At 45.0% G+C, this 15225-nt stretch overlaps 1 protein-coding gene across 6 annotated transcripts in view; it reads right to left on the reverse strand.

Moving 5' to 3' along the window:
• The window catches only part of LOC135917567 (cytochrome P450 3A41-like), a 49787-nt gene that overhangs the window by 15858 nt on the left and 18704 nt on the right, over window positions 1–15225 (reverse strand). For all 6 annotated transcript variants that reach the window (XM_070533061.1, XM_070533059.1, XM_065451135.1 and 3 more), the window contains 6 exons: window positions 14199–14344; window positions 13425–13540; window positions 7536–7626; window positions 5496–5653; window positions 2487–2575; window positions 602–739 (listed from right to left, as the gene is read on the reverse strand). In XM_070533061.1, coding sequence (XP_070389162.1) covers window positions 602–739; window positions 2487–2575; window positions 5496–5653; window positions 7536–7626; window positions 13425–13540; window positions 14199–14344 — 738 coding nt within the window. The remainder of the gene's footprint in view (window positions 1–601; window positions 740–2486; window positions 2576–5495; window positions 5654–7535; window positions 7627–13424; window positions 13541–14198; window positions 14345–15225) is intronic.

Genomic DNA, 15225 nt, shown 5'->3' on the forward strand with positions numbered 1-15225 from the left:
CCATGAAAAAGGAAGCGGTAGGTGCCTGTTATCAAATAGAAAGCAGGAGTGTATTGGCTAGGTTGCAAGTGCGAGAGGATATCCTTGTTCAAATTAGGTCATAATTGTAGTTAGGTGGGGAGAACATTGACAAAATCCAGTAACCGGCAGCCCAACAGTACAGCAAGAAAATATGTACCTACGTAAACGAAGTGCAGTCGAGAGTGGAAAATGAGTAAATCGAATAACGAGATTAAAAGACTGTGGTTCTTCCGCAGGATACTGGTAATTGGAGATAGCCGAAGGTTGCCTTTGCGGACCTAACTTTAATAACAATGACAAAGGTGATGGTGACAAAAGCACTATTTTCTGTAGAATAATGCCAAGAGCGCATTGCTTTAGCAAAATATACTCCGTCACTAAGTGAGCACTGAATGTGCATCAATGCATCACCACCGGCCGTATAATCTGTGGATTCTGGATTTATCGGAAGGCGGAAAGCTACCTAACTAAGCTTCACTGACTCAAATAAGAAGTGTGACAGAATAATACTTGGCAGTGACGCAGCGGCTGCATGGCATGCATTCAGGAGGCTCACAGTATATCTTCACTTAAGGCGTACCTTTCCGGACTGAAGTTCTCCGGCTGAGGAAAGTACTCCGGGTCGAGGTGCATTCCCGCCAAAGGAATGTCCACGTTCATGCCAGGTGTGAAGCGGATGCCGGCCACGGTTGTCTCCTCCGTGCAGAGGCGCATTATTCTGCGACAAATTCGAATGAGTTAGTACGAAGATGTACAAATAGTGCCCCGAAAAAAAGCGCGAACGTTGTCACTTGAGAATAAAAATGATCAAGGCGAGGTAATGTTTTGCAAATGTCTAGTTCCACCATGGAGTATTTGTGACATATTTTCGAATGTTTAATGCAATACGCTTCACACAGTGGCAGACACAAGTCGACGCACACAAGCCCTAGCAATAAACAATCGTTTGCTGATGCGTGATTATAGTTTTATCAGCACAAAGCCATAGTAAAAGACATGTGCAGGCTAATTAAGAGGCAACAAGAAATTAGATGTCTTTTCGTGGCAAAGGAACGGAGGCATGGCCGCGCATTCTATGGCTAGTTCATTGATTGGTGCAGCTTCAATTAGTAATGTATACAATTTATATTTATGCCTGCACATCATAAAAGAACTGTGGACTTTATGCGTGCAACCACGCTTTAGTGTGGTTAGCAAGCCATCACTGTAATTATAAAGGAAAGAGCTGTAATTTTAACTGCCTCTTAGGTAGCGCATGCTTTGGGCGATGCTTTCGGGTTGATACACCAGTGACCCGGCTTCCAGTAAACCATTGTTCAAAGTTAAAGCCTGTGTGTCATGTGTTGTGTTGCTCCTTGTTTTATGCTTTCTTGTGCGAAACACTAAAAGAAACATGTCGTACCAGCAAGGCAAAATATGTGTTTTTGCTATTGTTACTACAACAAAAGCCCTTTAGCTTTCGCGCCCTCTACTGCTGCAACTTTTCATTGAAAACAAGGAGAAAATAATTCGCAGCGCTAGCGAAGGCTTGAGCAACTCTACGTTCCGCACTGTCTCACAGCCTTTCGTACAGTACTGATGCCGCAGCAGAAAATTAGCAGCGAAGCGTGAGCAATTTGCGCATCACTGCCCGCTCGAAGTGGAACCTTGCCTGTTGTTCTGCTGCCTGCCAGTCTAAGGGACCATCATGAGGCAGCGACACTGGTGAACTGTGCAATCGCTGTCACGCTGTCACGGGTGAAGTCACGGGTAGTCTGCCTGGCTGCACAACTGGCACGACTTGTGTCTGTCTGGTTCATGTAGACGAGACAATACGTAGTTATAATGGTTGACTGCTATGGAAATGCGATTGAAAGCTCTGGAGACCGATATATTACGTCGTCTCATTGTACGTCTCCGAATCGCTGATAGGTAATTGCCGGAAGTACGTACAGCTTTAATATTTGTAGAACGGAACAGCCTCACCGAGTGCCCTCTCTCTCAACGGCGTCGAAGTACTGCTGGTGTATACAAGACTTTCTCAAAAAGTGCTACGTTCACGTTCTACAAAATAAATGGCGTAGTCAACCGGAGCATGAACAACAGCACTCTGGAATAAGTTCGTAAGCGTGCTTTATTATTTTGAGGGTCGCCTTGCATGTTCTGTAATATTACCGATTTTGATCGCAAATTGTTGCTTTGAGGGTTTATTCGCGACGCTTTGTGTATGTTTTGACTAAAAGTGTTCTTTTTACTTGACCTTCTGCACAAACTATGCTCGTAGCTGTATAAAAAACATGCACACGTATATCTAGATTTACCACCTGCTTATGGGAAATGGAATACCTTCGGCCATGTCTGTGCACCGTCATCTTCTTTTATAATGTCCATAAAACGTGTCGCCGTGAACTCTAACACTATAGGCACTATAATCCGCGAAACTATGACAATCACGGTAAAGAAATAATGCAATTACGGCCGCTTACAAAGGATCGGGTGAGGTGAGTCGCATCGCCTCCTTGATAGAAGCCTCGAGGTAATGCATCTCTTGCAGAGCGTCGTAGGTTAGTCCTCCCTGAAACAAGGCGAAAAATTATATATATATATATTAACGCATTTGATCTCAATGAGCCGCCGCTTAGGTTTGTAAAATTGCGCTTATCGTAGTGACGAGAACGTGAACTGTGGGACACGCAGGCATGTGTTATCCTCGTCAAATTTGTGTTCGCGTCATACAGCTTGCGCTTTATATTAGGAGAATCAGGACCATAAGCTCTGCCGAAATTGACCCAACTATATTTCAATGAGATCATCATCATCATCATCGTCCCGTTTTATGTTCACTGCAGGACGAAAGCCTCTCCCAGCGATCTCCAATTACCCCTGTCCTGCGCCAACCGATGCCAACTAGCTCCCGCGAGTTTCCTAATTTATTCGCTCCACCTAGCCTTTTGCCGTTCTCTATTTCATTTCTCTACTCTTGGTGCCCATTCGCTAACGCTAATGATCCAACGCTTATCTAACAGGCGCATTACATGACCTGACCACCTCCATTTTTTTTCTTGATGTCAATTAGAATATTGTCTATACCCGTTTGCTTTCTGATCCAAACTGCTCTCCTTCTGCCTCTTAACGTTATGCCTAGCAATCTTCCTTCCGTCGCTTTTTGCACAGCCCTTAACTTTTTCTCAAGCTCCTTTGTCAGTCTCCAAGTCTCTATGTCAGCGCTGGTAAAATGCACTGATTGTGCACCTTCCTTTTCAACGATAATGGTAAGCTTCCAGTCAGGAGCTGACAATGTCTGCCGGGTGCGATCTAACCTATTTTTAGTCTTCTGCGAATTTCCTTCTCATGATCAGGGTTCCCAGTGATTAGTTGACCTAGGCAAATGTACTCCTTCACAGACTCTAGAGGCTGACTGGCGATTCTGAATTCTTCTTCCCTTGCCGGCTATTCATTATTGTCTTTGTCTTCTGCATAATAATCTTCAACCACATTCTTATACCATCTCTGTTAAGGTCCTCAATCACTTGTTGTAACCCGTCTGCATTGTTGCTGAATAGAACAACGTCATCGGCGAACCGAAGGCTGCTGAGATATTCGCTGTCGATCCTTACTCCTAATCCTTTCCAGTTTAACAGCTTGAATAGTTATAAGCACACAGGGAATAGCATTGGATAGATTGTGTCTCATTGTCTGACCCCTTTCTTTATAGGTATCTTCCTGCTTTTCTTCTGTAGAATTAAGGTAGCTGTGGAACTTCTGTAGATATTTTCCAAGCTCAGGTTATCCAAATTTCTCGTGATGCCATGAACTTCCGATTCCTATGTTTCCTATTATTCCTTTGATTGTTATGTTTCCTATGTTTGCTCTTTCAATATGCTAGGTGCATGCTTAAAACCGCACATGATTTTGGCACGAGACGAAGCTAAAAATTAAGACTGTTTCGCCGGCACCGTAAGTATCCTACCCAGCTCGAGATCTTCCACGAAATATGGATTTGTTTTCGCGTAGCCTACGATCATTCAGCTTCTCCAATACGCAACACAACCCCAGCGCACATCACTGCCACAACGTTATCTGAGTAGGTAAGCGTCCGTAATAGCTAATTGAGTTTACTGCACGATTCGACATTGTCCAGACAGCCTCACTTCAGTCGACTAATCATACAGCGAATGTTGTGTCTATGGGGCCTTAGTCTACTACCAGTAACCACGGCAGTACTTCATAATGCTTTGAGGAGTGGTTTGTTTTTCTCATTCGCTGATTTTACGCTTAAATTATGTGGCCAACGTGCAATATTAAATGTAACAAAATACTGAGTTACCTTCAAAGGCAGTCGTAAAACATTGCCCCGTCTAACCCGTCATCAGTTATACTGGGAGCTATGTACTCTAAAATAATATTTCCCTCATAAATTCCTCAAGGCCCCTTAAGTTTGGAAACGTTCCACAATTTTTTTTACCAGCGCAATGAAAAAAGCTTTAGAATGAGAGAAAGACACAACACACTGTCGAACTTGCAGCTAAACGTCCGAGCGGAAAATGCGCAAGAGTCCGCGCGCCTAGAAAAAAAATAATTATAAATTTCTACATCACCAGCAGCAATCGGTAGGACAAAAGCGCTCTTTTTCGTTTTACATACAGGCCATCAGTCATAGCTCATATCTATTTTATTTTATCCCTGACAATGTTTAGGTGAGAATTAAGAACAACATTGTTACTCTGCTGTTCTCATATGTCGCGTCAAGTTGTTCTGGTTTTGAATGACAGCTTGCCGTTCTCTCGACTATTCCCTTAAGGTTTCCCTTAAGGTTTGAGTAACTTATAAACAAAGGGATATTGAAAAGTATATCGGTATGAAAAGCTTTGTTTGCCGGTACATCTATGTAGGGTTGTACAGGATAAGACATATGTATAGCAAGCGAAGACAAGCAATTGAAATGACTTCACTTGCTGACGGTGATTCTCCAGTTTTACTGTTACAAAGGGTGAGTGGCGCCACGAAACTAATATTCTGAAACACGTTTATGCAAAGTGCCTGAAACGCAAACATAAGGAACGCACGGACAAGGACGCCGAAGTACGTCTCGCACTTAGTAAGCCCTTAGCCGCAGTCCCAGTGCACATTAGCGGGAGCATGCACGCATTCTGGGAAAGAAACACCACGAAAATCGGTAGCTGTGAATAGCTGGTGTCCGCATCATGCCCTGAGCGACTGCTCCCTCGGAGTAACGGCAGCAGATGTTGAAAGTCGCGCAGTTTTGTGTACTACAAGCGCCGGAAACGATGTCAAGAGCCGGAAACACGTCATGGTAGGCATGTTTTCTACAAGTGTGGGACTCCCTCGGCGCTAAACAACTCGGCGACGAAACACGGGCCAATAAAGATCAATAGTTCTTTTATTCATTTATTTATAACATACTGCAATGCCCCAGTAATGGCCCAAGCAGGAGGGGGTAAGTAGCATACATATAAGTGTGTTTTTGTAAATACCTCTGAGACTGCTTTGTCGATTTCAGATATGGCTTTGTCCTGGCATTCGGAATGAAGAGCCAAGAAATAGGCAGTAAACGTCGTCGTCATAGAGACACTCTCCACACCAGCGATGAAGAACACAATCCCCTGGGCTGTAATCTCGTCTAACGTCATCTCTGCGAATAAAAGTTTCGAAGAAGTGATGTGGGTTTTGTATGACGTAAAAATCCAACGCGGGAAATACTACAAATAAGGACAGTTTGCTCTATTTTTCTTGCTCTACCAGACTGTAGAACTAGGATAGTCTCTGCTAGAGCCTGCTTGACATTTTGACCTTGAAGGTCTCTTGTTTACGATGTGTGACAATGACAATGGACGGCGCGTTTTGTCTTCCGTTACCTTCAATTTAGGAAAAGAAGAGAAGTGACAAGAGAAAGGCCGAGAGTTAAACCAGGCTTAGCCCTGTTGGCTACCCGGGGCTGGACAAGGGGGAAAGGGCAGTGAAAGACGAAAATTACAGAAGCGCAAAGTACGCGCGGACACACCCGCGATGAAGCCTTGATCAATGAGTTTATCACAAGTAGTCATAGGGGCTCAGGCATCTAAAGTAACAGCACCAGTGCTTTTGTAGTAGTGCATACCCGTAGACGTACAAGATCATATTTTCGGTAAAACACATGCGGCTTTCAAGTTAATCGTCTTTTCACGCACAAACGCGCAAAAGAAAATAAAAACATTAACGTGCTCCTATTTCTGTCTGACTGATAAGCACTGCATACGAACGATGGTGTCTTAGGAAAATTATGCGACTTCAGTTCATCTTTGTAGTTCTCAAACCGAAGCTTTCTTTGCCTTTCTTTCATGCGGCGTCTACGATCCTCTCTGGCGCTTCCCACTTGACAAGTAACGCCACTTGAATGAAACCTGCGCGTGGTGCGGGTGCGAATATATATGCACACAAGATTACCTGGATATATCTAATGCGGGTTAGATCCCGCCCAACACAGGAAACATATTAAAATATCTTTTTTTTTATTTAACAGCGCCACACACCCAGTGGCACATACTCCTTAACACAAGTTAGCGTGAAAGAGATTCATTGATTAGCGGAACAAAGCCAGTGTCACATGCGCAGTTGCCCAGGAAGAAAATATGGTTTGTTATTTTTTTATATTCGATTTATTTTATTTTAGCATACATTTCATGAGATGAAAAGACTAAACGCAGATGAATTCTGCCGGACTAGGGTCTTTCTACCCGTAAATTGCTCAGTAGCAGCGAATAAATATCGCTTATGTTTTTACGTTTGGAGTAATAGCAATAATCACACAAATGTAATAAAAAAAGGATCAGTGTCGCGTTAGACATCTATATAGCAAGCAGTTGAAAAAAATATATGGTAACAGATAGGAGAGTGCACAATCGTTCATCCTTCACAGAAACGCATTCCAGCTACAAGTAGCCGGCAATCAGCCAAGCAGCCCGACCATGAACGCAGTGCACCAAGTTGGAGGGGAAATGGTTACAGACAGACAGACAGACACAGACAAAGAGACATACATACATACATACATACATACATACATACATACATACATACATACATACATACATACATACATACATACATACATACATACATACATACATACATACATACATACATACATACATACACCGGAGAGAGCGTGATGTATCCAATGAATGTTAACCGCATCAAAACCACAATAAAGCCTATGATGACACAGAATACCAAGCAGTGTCAGTGCATGCAAAATAGTGTCCTGTGCCTGTGTGTGCTTTAATGTTTGCATGTTGCTTTGGGTTTTTTCTTATTGTGCTTGGTGGGGCTTTTTCATATTTTCTTGCGCCTAAGTTTTATGCGTCAACTGTGATTTTTTTGCCTTTTTGATACTTGGGGAATACGGGAAAAAGAAACAGCAGGTGACTTCGCAAGTGAGGGCACTCTATCAAATGCTTACCGGCTGGAAACCTGCCTCTAAATACGTTTACATTTTTTTAATCGCGGTTATGTGCTTAGAAAACAGGCATTCTTACTTTTCTTTTCATACTCGTTCACTGCACCATTGTTGGCATCGTCCCAGTCGTAGTCCGCGTCCATGAACAGCTGAAGGAAGTCTTCTTCTTTCTGGAGGATCATACGTCGAAATGGTTAGCAAAACAAAGCTAAAACATAAGCCTGAGAAGCTAGGCGGCAACGTTGCTTCACCTGCCGCTGAACAAAAGAAAACGAAAATACAGACATACATAAGTTTCAATGTTTTCTAACACTGATAGCGACAGTAATATCCATGGATAATATGGCAAACAACACAAAGACCGGACACATTGAAATCTGGCAATGGAATTGCTGCACGCTACAGACTAAATTGGCTAATTTCACGCACTACATAGAATCGGCGCCAATCCCTCCTGACGTTATCTGTATTCAGGAAATAGGGAAACAAAATCCAAAACTCAAAGGGTACGAGCTTTATGCTCACCCTGACTACCCTCAAGTAGCCACCTTTGCCAAGAAGGATGTCACGATTAGCGTAAATTATTCTTTTCTGGAACCTATTCAGCACCAGATAATCACGATTTGGCCCCAGAAAAGGGGCAAACCTAAAACAATTATTGTCAACGTTTACAGTTCTCCCAGAGAAAAACAGGCGGATTTTGAAAACGTGGTGGCCACCGCGGTGCGACTCACTCAAGGTAGGGACAAATTAATATTGTTAGGCGATTTCAACGCACAACACTCAAACTGGGGCTACAATAGAGACAATCCCAAGGGCATATTGTTAGCAGACGTTGTAGAGCGCTACGGACTTTTCCAGCTAACTCAACCAGATCTCCCAACGCGAATCGGGAACAGCGTGTCCCACGACACTTCCCCCGACCTCACGTTCACCAACAACGAAAGTGAGACGCGATGGACGAACCTATGTGAAAACCTAGGAAGCGATCACTATATCTTAAGCGTATCGGTTAATGCAGCCAGGATTCGAAGAGCTATTGGCAAGGCAAGGCTATCCGACTGGACCAAATTTCGGGAAAAACAGGAAACAATCGGCAGCATAACAGACGTAGGAGAATGGGCCGAGCGGATCCGAGTTATTCACTCTAGGGTCACAAAAACCATTGAAACGACAACGGAGGCTCCAGCCGTGGATCGTCACCTCTTGCATCTCTGGGAAGCCCGGAGAGGCCTCACAAAAAGGTGGAAAAGGCAGAAGCTTAATCGCAAACTCCGGACACGGATAGCTCAGCTAGCGCAGGAAGCTAACGAATACGCACAAAAGTTAAGCGACAGCAATTGGCGTCAGTTCAGTGACTCGCTTCGGGGCACGTTGACTACAAAGAAAACATGGCGCATTCTTCGAAGTATGATTGACCCGGGAGGAACAAAAACAGTCGCGAATCGCACACTCAAGCTACTTGAAAACGAGTTTGAAGGTCGGGAAGCTGACATGATTGACAAAATTAAAGAGATATACGTAAGAACTGTACCGACCGGGCAATCCACCAAACCCGTTTACGAAGGTCAGGACCAACCGGAACTGGACGCCCCCATAACCTTTGAAGAGGTTTACGCAGCGGCACACTCCTTCAAGAAAAACACGACCCCAGGGGTAGATCAGGTCACGAACGCAATGATTCGCAATCTAAGTGATGACACGCTAAAGAGCTTGACCAAATTCTTTAACGACACGGTCTGGACAGAGGACGGCGTCCTTCCAAAAGAATGGAAGGAAGCAAAAATTATTCTTATTCCAAAACCAGGTAAGCGTCGTAACATCAACAACCTTCGACCCATCTCCCTAACGTCGTGCGCGGGGAAACTCTTTGAAAAGGTTGTGCAGGTCCGGCTCTCGAACCACATAGAGCTAAACAACATGTTCCCCTCCAACATGTTCGGTTTCCGACCCCACGTGTCAGCGCAGGACGTTTTTCTACTACTAAAACACGAGGTCCTGCACCCCAACAGAGGGTCGGAAGATAAATTTGTGTTAGCATTGGACATCAAAAAGGCCTTCGACAGCATCTCCCACCACGCTATTCTGGAGGGACTGGAAGCGGTGAACTGCGGAACGCGAATTTATAACTACGTGCGCTCGTTCCTCAGCCACCGCACGGCCACAATCGGATTAGGCTCCACGAGGTCCGACACCTTCAACTGTCCCGACAGAGGTACCCCTCAGGGAGCTATACTCTCTCCACTGCTTTTCAATGTAGGGATGAGAAAGCTAGCCCTGGAGCTAGATAAACACCCGAATCTCGGTTGTGCGATATATGCCGATGATATTACGTTCTGGGCTCACCAGGGGTCCTACGGGGACAAGCAAGAAACCCTTCAAAAGGCCATAGACACAGTCGTGGAATACGCGAGGGCGGCGGACATGGTATGCGCACCCGAAAAATCGGAATTCATTCGGGTGCGTGCGAAATACGCAAGAAAGAAGGACTGGGTGCCGCTCACTCTGACTCTCGACGGGGCGCCAATTCGTGAAGTGGAGACACTCCGAATATTGGGGATGTGGATACAGCAGAATGCTGGAACATCTCACACCCTACAAAAACTAAAGGCGGTCACAGGAAACGTGGCCAGAATGATACGGAGAGTGGCAAAAAGCAGAGACAGCCTAACTGAGGGAGAGACCATCAGCCTGGTTCACGCATTCGTAATTAGCCGACTCACATACGCCCTTCCATATCAGGCCTTGACAAACCAAGAGAATAAACAGGCAAACGCAATAATAAGAAAAGCCTTCAAAGGCGCCCTTGGTCTTCCCGAATGCGCTAGCACAGAGAGATTCGAGGGACTGGGCCTGCACAATACTTTTGACGAGTACGCAGTCGCGACGTTATATGCCCAGAAAGAACGACTTTGTTCTTCAACTCAGGGCAGGGAAGTATTGGCGAGGTTAGGCTTTCCCCTGAGACCCCAGTATTGCGGAGAGGAAACGGCACAGATAGACCGCAATGTTCGATCGCACATCGCGGTGGCCCCAATTCCCAAAAACATGCACCCCAAGTACCATCCCGGACGACGCAGAGCAAGGGCAAAGACCCTTCACAAACGTTTCGGCATGGGACCGGGGGTGTATTATACGGATGCCAGTCGAGCCAGCTCAGACACTTTCACCATAGTTTCTACATGCAACAACAACATAACAACGGCATCCTTCAAAACCGCCTCGGCATGCGTGGCAGAGGCTGCAGCCATCGCCTTGGCCATTCAGGACGCCGAGCGCCAAACCAATTCGGCTGTCATATTATCCGACTCACAAGCGGCTTGCCGCCTGTTTTTGCAAGGAACGGCACCCAAATCAGTAATCAAAATTTTAGGCACTCAACTGGAGGGGCACCACACTATCGTCTGGTGTCCGGCACACGAGCGACTGGCAGGGAACGCTAGGGCAGACCGTATTGCTCGAGGTTTGAACGTCCGAGCAACGGCATGGCCTAGCGATGACCTTCCACCGAATTCTCGTGACATCCTCCTACAGCAAAGGCAGGAGCGGAGACGTTTTGGACATCCTCACTCCCATTTAAACAGCCAACAGGAGAGGGACTGGCGTCGTATTCAGACGAATACATACCCCAACCTGCACCACCTACACAGAATACACCCCACGAGGTTCACTGACGAGTGCCCGTGGTGCACAGACACACCCACACTAAAACACATCACATGGGAGTGTCCCAGGAGGCCTCCGCACATAGACAGTCCCATATTACACGAACATCCACTAATGAGGAATAGGCAGTGGGAGGCATGGCTTGCGGACGAGGGTCGGGAGAGCCAGTTGGCTCTTCTGGACCAAGCCCAGCGAGCCGCTCGTGCCAGTGGGGCCCTGGAATAGGGGCTCCAACCATCGTGCCTTGTTTTATTTATATTAATAAAGTTTTAGTCTCTCTCTCTCTCTCTCTCTCTAACACTTTATGCTAAACCGTCACCACAAAGGTTCGGCATTCTTACATGCTTTTCCCAGTTATACCGCGACCACACAACGTATGCGTGGACTAAATAGCTTGAACAAGACACGATTGTAAAACATTGGTTTGCTTCCAATAGCCATGAAGCAATACAGAATAACGGAAACGGCAACAATTAACCTATGTACTCTGAAGCTCAGATCATGGAATCACGAATGTGGTGTCATCGCTGGTTGAGTCACGGCAATCGCTGTCGCCACATCTGCATTAGTTGGTATTTAGATAGACTAGAATACGTTTGAATGCCGAAGAACCACTCTAGAACATGGTGGTGGAGCACCAGAGATTTGACAATATCGTAACAAAGCTCCGGTATCAGAGGGGGTATATCATTAGGTACATTATGGCACTTTACTGGTCATGTTTATTGCGTTATGAATAACGCGGCCATGGTTCGAGACCGAAGAATTCAAATTTGTATTTACGTGATGCGCCTAACCATTTGCTTTCGTTTCTTTTGACATCATTGAATGAACGCTTCATGAATATTTTACTTCTAGAGGTCCTCACGTCTAGATTTTTGTGCAACTGATATTAAAGTATGTCAGATATAATACAAATATTGTTCACGGGGAAACATTCAAGCACTCACACGATATACTGTTACGTTAGCTACGTTTAAAAGTGTACTACCACGCTTTTGTCTCAGTAGCACACGAACATGTTTGTGTTGCAGGTTCTTCAAAAGCCAACGCTCTCATTACGTGAAGTACTTTAATCAGAGTAAGCTGATACTCTACGAGGGCAGCTAAGAGGTATACGTGATATGTTCCATCGTGATATACTCTAGCAGTTATACCGGGCGTCCCACATAACTTGAGCCAAGAATTTAAATATGAAAGGCGCGTCAGAGGCGAGAGCAACCAAACGCATACTATTCGCAATAGCCTATAGTAACGCAGACTACTTTTTGTTTTCCCCATACTCACTAAGTATTTCAGGTTAATTACTTAGCTTTCTATTTATTGGCTGTGGACCCCAAGTTTGATACGCCGGTTTATAGAGCCCATTCAGAAACCGCCGATTGTGTTGTTTCCTTTACGATACGTCTCACGTAGTCCTTTTTTCTAGGTTGCAAAGAAAACCCGCGAAATATGAAAAAAGCCACGTGACGGAACGCTTGCGCATTGGTATCGTGCTGCTCTCAAGCGTGCGTTCTGTGAACAAGGTCGGCTCCCGTCGGATGACGGCGAAAATACATGCTGCTGGCCGAGCGCTGCCGATGAGAAAGAACACCCTGCTGCTTCCTCGTCGCCGGTCGCGATGCAGCCGACCTTGTTCACCGAACGCACGCTTGAGAGCAGCACAATAACAGTGCGCAAATGCTCCGTCACGTGATTCTTTTCCTATGACTTTCTTTGCAACCCGGAAAAAAGGACTAGGTGAGACGTATCGTAAAGGAAACAACTTAATCGGTGGTTTCTGGTGCTCTACGAATCTGCGTATCATACTTGGGGTCCTCAGCCTATAAATAAAAAGTTGGGCAATTAAACTTAATCAATTAATGAGTTATCGCGAAAACAAAAACAATGTCTATGTTACTATAGGCTATTGCGAATACTATGCGTTTGGTTCAATTCGCGTCCGACGTACCTTTCCTTTTTAAAATATTGGGTCAAATTATGTGGGACACCCTGTATATATGCATGCATAAGGGACGATCAGCTAGTCCTTTTTCAACCTCTTGAGACACCAAGTCATCTTCCGGCCAAAACACGTATCGAAAGGGGGAGACGGCCTCCACGAAACCTACTCTTAGGCAATGAGGTGGAATACACGCTGGAACGGGCGTCAGCATGTCTCAATAAAAGAGCTCGACTTTCCAGCAAGAGCTCAAATGAACTTCACCCTTCACAATTATTTTGCGACCTTTCCTGCTCTGCTTGAGATATTCAGGTTCAAAGATTCTGCTACTGTTTAAGCTGCGCTCTTTGACCACTTTACCTTGTTTCTCGACTTTCTCTCTTCAATCATGTGGGCAACGAAGGCTTTGAAGACATCGGTACTTGCTTTTGGTGGGTAATCCGGTTGCAGTGCTTTGTATATACTGGGCATAAGAACTGCGGATGGGAATCAAAGCTGTGGTTAGTGACGCGAACGACGAACAGAAATATAGAAGGAACTAAAGCGTGTCTCGTCATGGCAAATTTTGTGACTTGTCTCAGACATGTCAAATAACTGTTTTCGCAACTTTCTTTTCTGAGCACAATTTTGAGGCTAGTTGGCTTGACATTAACAGCGCTGGAAGAATAAAGCATCGGTGGACGAACAAGTGACACAGGGGTGGTAATCTGACGTTACGAACACTGAAATTGCTTTTGTGCTTTAGGATATAAAGAAGCGCTATTTCTGGGCAAACATATATAAAAAAAATAAATGGCCAATGTGATGCAAAACGGACCATGGTTTAGATATGCCACGATATATGTTTCTATTTTTTATGTTTGCTTTTTCCATGCTAACCACACAACTTTCTATGCTCATCTATATGAAATCAGTTCATCTTCAACAAAGCTCTCTTGTTATTTCAGCGCTCGCGGCGCCAGACTTAAGTTTTTCGGTCCTCTGTAATTCTATCACTTTTGCCTTAATACATATTTTATGACGATAATGTTATGTTGGACTAGTTGTTTTGACGACAAGAGGCGTTGCAAGGCCTTCTTGAAAGAAACCATACCATCGATTTTTTTTATGAGCAGTAGAGGTGGCTATACTAACATAACATAAGCAGCTTCCATCCAGCCATGTTGCCGAATATGGCCTCGAGACAGTTCATGAGTGGATGGTCCTTGTCCTTATCACTGTCCAAGTCGACGCTGTAGTTCAGAGCAGCAGTAGTGTCCAGCGACGTGTGATCAAACAGCCTGCGCGAAGTAGCCTCCTCTTGGCACCATGGATGACTCTCGCGAAGAAAAAAAAATTATGCAGACCCCACGCACTGTGGAAATCGATGCAAGCGAAGCTTTCTGTGCTGGTTTCTTGTACTGATGATAATTAGCGGCGATTTTGACGGCGAAAGCTTAATTTTTTTAGGTTTAGTCTAACCCAAGAGTGGTGAGTTGATAGTAAACGTTGCATTGCCTGCACCTTTGCTTTTTGTCTGCGTAGTACACAGAACACACAGAAAGAGACGTTTGCTTAAGGCGTTGTTGTGTGCCATATTTCATTGCCTCTCAGAGGGTTGACCATTGTCATTGCTTCGCATGACACATCGTATTGTGGCAGAAGCATTAATTTGAATTGGATTATGTGGCTGTACGTGCCAAAACCACAATCGGATTATGAGGTACGCCGTAATGGCGGATTCCAGTTATTTTGACACCTTGATGTTATTTAACGTGTCCCAAAATCTAAGTGCACATGTGTTTCCTATTTCGCCAGCGTCGAAATGCGGCTGCCGTAGTCGGGATCAAATCTGTGACCTAAAGCAATGCCATAGCCGCAAACCTACCGCGAGGAGGCACAGAAGTGTTGATTTGACGGCTGGCCGCTTCCGTAGCGTCGCCTGAGCCCTGCGGTGCGCCTTTATTATCGCGGCTCTGCTTCTGCATGTCCTGCGTAATTTGTCCGCTTGACATATTTGCATCGTGTTTATTTTTCATAAATAGAAGAAACGTACTGTACCGTAACTTGAACTTAAACTTATGCAGTTTTCCCGCAAACGCTGTTGTATAGTAGTAGGGTTTCCATGCCTCCTCACGTCACCTCCACCGCACCCCCTTCTATGGGAACTGCCTCTTCTCCT

This window comes from Dermacentor albipictus, chromosome 2 (assembly GCF_038994185.2).
Source record: "Dermacentor albipictus isolate Rhodes 1998 colony chromosome 2, USDA_Dalb.pri_finalv2, whole genome shotgun sequence".
Lineage (NCBI taxonomy): Eukaryota > Metazoa > Arthropoda > Arachnida > Ixodida > Ixodidae > Dermacentor > Dermacentor albipictus.